General features: G+C 38.2%; 1 protein-coding gene across 2 annotated transcripts; it reads left to right on the top strand.

Moving 5' to 3' along the window:
* Positions 1–681: 681 nt before the first annotated feature.
* LOC130742837 (ABC transporter F family member 4-like) lies at positions 682–5,181 on the top strand. Of its 2 annotated transcripts, XM_057594935.1 has the most exons (3): positions 682–897; positions 1,518–1,616; positions 2,567–5,181. In XM_057594935.1, exons 2-3 carry the CDS (start codon positions 1,611–1,613, stop codon positions 4,730–4,732), a joined length of 2,172 nt encoding a protein of 723 aa, XP_057450918.1. In that variant the 5' UTR covers positions 682–897; positions 1,518–1,610; the 3' UTR covers positions 4,733–5,181. The 2 variants fall into 2 exon arrangements, with proteins under 2 accessions (XP_057450918.1, XP_057450919.1); XM_057594936.1 differs by lacking the exon at positions 1,518–1,616 and having other exon boundaries at positions 683–897.
* The last annotated feature ends 819 nt before the right edge of the window (positions 5,182–6,000 follow it).

The raw sequence follows: 6,000 nt of genomic DNA, 5'->3' as shown, positions 1-6,000 counted from the left end.
AAGAGGAGGGAGTTGACGCCGCGCAAAGGATGTCGTTTAAGTTATATGGGAAAAATGTATAATAATATGTTTTATTGTTTACTTAATTATTAAGAATTCATTAATAAAAAAAACTTTAAACACCAAAAATGTAGTTAAAAAAAAAAACATAAAAAATGTCATAAATAAAATATTCGAACTTGAACAGAGATCGCCTCCGTCTCGAAGCTCCGACCAGATTCTTCCGCTGCGCTTCCACCGCCAACGTGAGTTGTTGTCTCTATTATAGCTTCTATGAACTACTATGTTGATTTCTCGTGTCTGAGTCATCTGTTTGGTGCATATTTCAATCACTGTATCACTTACACTAGGTTTAGTTTTGAAAATTTGGGGGAAGATGATAGAAATTGAGAAATTCTATTAAATCTACTTTCTTTGGTTCAATTCTTCTAGGGAGAGATGATTTGGAGGGGAGGGAAATTGGTGGGTAGTTTGATAATGAGTTCTGGAATGAAAATTGATCATACTCTCATCAATTAAAACATTTTTTTTATTAATTTGATATGATATGAAATTATGAGTGAATCACAGGGAGTAGGGATTAGGGAATGTTGGCAGGGGCGGACCCACATAGAGCTGAGGGGAACCCCCTGAAAAAAAAAGAACATTCTACTTACGCCATGTAATGTTTTTTTTTTGAACTCCCTGAGATTTTATATTTGCACCCAGACTTCTTACTCCTCTCTCTCACACTCACAGCCTCACGCAGTCACTCTCTCATTCACGATTCACGCACACCAGTCACCACGCCCTCACCCTCTCGCACGGCGCACCACCACCACCGGCCACCGCCACGCCACGCCACCACCGTCCACCGACCACCAGTCCAGCCGCCCCTCTGTTGCGGCTCTACCCTAGGTATGGTTGATTTCCCTAACCCTAACTTGATTTTGATGACATGTTTGGTGATTTGGTCATAATCATAGCCTTTAGACTACTCAGATCCCTTCTACCCATCACCTTAGCTTGATTCTTACTTTGTATTTTGTAGTATATATTTGTGTATTTTTGCTATAATCATAGGTTTTGGAAAAGTTATGTTCTTTGCAAAGAAATTTTGAAATTCTACTATGGGAAACCAAAATTTGGGCTTGGGAGTGTAAGCCGTAAGGTATTGTGGATTCTGTTGGTTTCTATTGTTCACGGGTTGCTGCATAATGAAAGGACAAGTCTATCTTGGTCTTGATTGTATTTGATGAATTCGTGTGGTTGATCTTTTATGAGATTGATAGTAATTGTCTGTGCTAGTGTGCTGTGTGTGTTGGTCCAGTGAGACCTTGAGACCTGCGTGCTCTTTATAGGGGTGAGGTTTTAGCAGCAAGTGTATTTAGAGATAGTTTGTTTCCTCTGTAAGTCAGTTTGCTGCTGTCCTGTTTTAGGGACAATTGTACAGCTTTAATTTTGTTCTTTGTAATTGGTTTGGAGTACACCTAGTATTCCATTTAATTCATTTTATTTGCTGACCAAAAAAAATCCAGCCCAAGTTTAGGGAGAGAGAGTTTGCACAGGTCTTTAGTCATGAGCTTCTCGTCTGGTTCAAGTTCAACCTGATTATCATATATTCCTGAGCTATGAAGGTAATCATGGTCTTATAGAATGGATTCTATCAAGGTTTTTCAAGGTTCTTCAATTTTGCTGCAATAAAGAAAATTAAACGGTGTAAGTTTCAAAGAAAATAGCCTCCTATAACCAATTAATGCTTGAAAAAAACTTAGTTCCAAGTAGTGCTCCACTATGGTATACTGACAGAACAAAATTTTCTGTAGTTCATTCCTAGATGCATTTAAAGGTGTTGATTTGATAAGTGGAGTACAAACCAAGAGAAAAAAGGTGTTGTGATGAAAATAACAATACTTTCACTCAATGCTCATAGACATAATGGCCCAATTGACTAGATTGGTAAATTTGTCAAATGAGTTTGTAATACTTTGAACTGATTGAGTTGTATAATTTTTGAGTTGTAATCTGATTGAGTTGTATAATTTTTGTTTTTCTTACTCATATCCTTCATTATTTTGAACTTTCATGTAAAAGATCCCATAAAACTTGATCATTATATAGTTCCATTGATGCTTTGTATTCCACTATTCATCCCGAGAAATAAATATATTTGTATGTATTACTTGTTTGACATGACTTGATGAATATGATTATGGATTTATGGTATGTTTTATTTTTTTTATTAATTTGATATGATATGAAATTATGAGTGAATCACAGTGAGTAGGGATTAGGGAATGTTGATATATCATTTAAAAGTTTTGAACTTTATGTGCAAAGCCCTATTAATCAATTTTTGGGTAGCTTCTAGGTTTTAGAATTGATTCCGAGGAAAGAAAAGCTGATCAAAACATTTGAACTTCTAGCTTAGTCACTTATCCTAGATCCACACTCTTGTGATTGGGTTATTTGTTTATGCTTGAATAGGTCTAATTGAATTTTATCAGAAAAAAGGACATAGAAGTAATGATGTGGGTAGGTTTGATGTTTGATTGGCTTGTGTTAATATGGTTTTCGATCGTTTCAGATTTCTTCGATGGGAAAGAAAAAGACGGACGATGCAGGCCAGTCTACGAAGGCCAAAGCTAGTAGCAAAGATGCTCCTAAGAAAGAAAAAATTTCTGTCTCTGCCATGCTGGCCAGTATGGATGAAAAGCCTGATAAAGCCAAAAAAGTAGCTTCTTCCTCCAATAAGCCCAAGCCAAAACCGAAAGCTTCTACTTACACTGATGGTATTGATCTTCCTCCCTCTGATGATGATGATGACGATCTATCTGAAGATGAGTCCAAACAGTCCAGACCTGATTTCAAGCCACTTGAAGTGTCTGTTACAGACAAAGAGTTGAAAAAACGTGAGAAGAAAGATATTTTGGCTGCCCATGCTGTTGAGCAGGCAAAGAAGGAAGCTCTTAGGGATGATCATGATGCTTTTACTGTTGTCATTGGAAGCCGGGCTTCAGTGCTTGATGGAGAAGATGATGCTGATGCTAATGTTAAAGATATAACGGTGGAAAATTTTTCTGTGTCTGCTCGAGGTAAGGAACTTCTGAAAAATACATCGGTGAAGATATCTCATGGGAAGCGATATGGTTTGGTTGGGCCCAATGGAATGGGCAAGTCCACACTATTGAAGCTTCTTGCTTGGAGGAAGATACCAGTACCTAAAAATATCGATGTCCTTCTGGTTGAGCAGGAGATAGTTGGGGATGATAAAACAGCACTTGAAGCTGTTGTTTCAGCTAATGTTGAACTTGTTAATGTTCGACAAGAAGTTGCTGCTCTCACAAATGCAGCTTCTGTTGAGGAAAGTGTAGATAAAGATAATAATTTGGAGGAAGATGAAGCAGGAGAAAAGTTAGCAGAGCTGTATGAAAAATTGCAGCTGATGGGGTCTGATGCTGCTGAATCTCAGGCATCAAAGATATTAGCTGGTTTGGGTTTTACAAAGGATATGCAGGGCCGTCCTACAAAATCCTTTAGCGGTGGCTGGAGGATGAGAATTTCTTTAGCTCGAGCACTTTTTGTGCAGCCAACTCTATTACTGCTTGATGAACCCACAAATCATCTTGACCTGAGGGCTGTTCTCTGGTTGGAAGAGTACTTGTGCCGTTGGAAAAAAACTTTGGTGGTTGTCTCTCATGATAGGGATTTCCTGAATACAGTATGCATTGAGATTATTCATCTCCATGATTTGAAGCTTCATCTCTATCGTGGAAACTTTGATGATTTTGAGAGTGGGTATGAACAGCGTCGTAAAGAGATTAATAAGAAGTATGAGATTTATGACAAGCAAATGAAAGCGGCTAAAAGGAGTGGAAACCGGGCTCAACAAGAAAAGGTGAAGGATCGAGCTAAGTTTGCAGCAGCTAAGGAAGCATCTAAAAACAAGGGTAAGGGCAAGGGCAAGGTTGATGAGGATGAGATCGCACCAGAGGCACCACAGAAATGGAGGGATTACAGTGTTGAGTTCCACTTTCCTGAACCTACTGAGCTCACACCTCCACTTATGCAGCTTATTGAAGTGAGCTTCAGCTACCCAAACCGAGATGATTTCAGACTCTCAAATGTTGATGTTGGCATTGATATGGGGACTCGTGTTGCCATTGTTGGGCCTAACGGAGCTGGAAAATCTACACTGCTAAATCTTCTGGCTGGTGATTTGGTTCCATCTGAAGGTGAAGTTCGAAGGAGTCAGAAGTTGAGGATAGGAAGATATTCCCAACACTTTGTGGACCTTCTGACAATGGATGAAACTCCTGTGCAGTACCTTCTCCGTCTCCACCCAGACCAGGAGGGACTTAGCAAGCAAGAGGCTGTTCGTGCAAAGCTTGGTAAGTTTGGGCTGCCTAGTCATAACCATCTTACCCCTATTGTGAAACTATCAGGAGGGCAAAAAGCTCGGGTGGTCTTCACGTCGATATCCATGTCAAAACCTCACATTTTATTGTTAGATGAACCCACAAATCATCTGGATATGCAAAGTATTGATGCATTGGCTGATGCATTGGATGAATTCACTGGAGGAGTTGTTCTTGTTAGTCATGATTCAAGATTGATATCACGTGTTTGTGACGATGAAGAAAGGAGTCAAATATGGATTGTTGAGGATGGCACTGTCAGAAATTTCCCTGGAACATTTGAGGATTACAAGGATGATTTGCTGAAAGAGATTAAAGCTGAAGTTGATGATTAAGCCTCCTTTGATGAAAACAATTCATTTATGGCGATTGGTGACAATTTCCCAATATATATCTTTATCTATGCACTTGCCTCTCATGTATTTTTCTGATAAAGAGACTTCCCTCTGGCAGATACCACATTTTCGCCTCCCCTTTCCCTGTTTTTTGGTCTTCTATTTTACTACAGAGTGAAATTATAATGCGGGAAATGCTACCAATGCGTTTAGAAAGACTCAATTTCTGGTGTACCAAGATTATATGTTAGGAACGTGTGGTTCAATTGTTAAAGGTCTGAATAAACTTCTGATTATTGGAAAAATTGCTGATGCTGTTTTTATTTTGTCACATTGAATCAGATTATGTATTGATTCAAATTTTGGAAGGTCATCAATAGAGTGAGATCTATAAAATTATAGAATTACCTGTGTACTTTTTGCTATAAAGATCTTTGAAGAAAGTTTTAGTTATGTGTGATGATGTTTTTCCTCTGTTTCGTTGTTTGTTTTTATCACTAACGTGTTCAGGGGAATTGGAGCTATTATAATTTCGGTCAGAAGTTGAAATTAATTGTTTGCGTACTCTTTGCCATTACCTCTTATGGTGTTGCAGATCACTAGCTCCAAAAGTCTTACTGTAAGTATTCAAAATTTGAAATATTGAACTGTCAGATCTAGTAGAAGTTTTCTAGATGTTTTTTCTTCTTTTTCTCCCCTGTTTGAGTTCCTGGTCTCATCATTCATGTGTTGGATTGTCCCTCAATTTATTTTACTGAGCAAATAGATAGCAATTTATGGAGCTTCTCATATTGATTGATGCTTACAGGAGAGCTTCAACCAAACATTTTAGAACAGTCTTTCAGTATTTTGGTTATGTTAGAGATGATAGAAAAACTCAATGGTGTAAACCCATTGTATGTGAGCTTGTAGCAAATCTAATTACATATGTAGCTGCAATCATGCTTTTGTGTGTGACTTTCTCCATAAGTCTCTCTTCTCTTTCATCTCACTCTTACATTTCACTATTCATCTTCACCTCTTTCCCTCTAAGATTTCCTCTCCAACAATTCAACATCCCCCTACCCCACTTCTGTGCTCTACTTTTGTCTTCTTTTAGTTCTATATATTTAGACTTTAGTTTCCTCAAAACTGTAGGCTTCCAATACTTGTATGTATGTTTGTTTTTTCATTTGGGTTACAGAATCCTAGTTGAGAACCAGCTTGTAACAAGTTCAGTTTTGTTCCAGAAACCGCCAGATTGAATCATATACCGTGAACTTGTGATG

Source organism: Lotus japonicus, chromosome 3 (genome assembly GCF_012489685.1).
Source record: "Lotus japonicus ecotype B-129 chromosome 3, LjGifu_v1.2".
NCBI classification, from domain to species: Eukaryota; Viridiplantae; Streptophyta; class Magnoliopsida; order Fabales; family Fabaceae; genus Lotus; species Lotus japonicus.
This window is presented reverse-complemented; position numbering and strand designations above follow the sequence as displayed.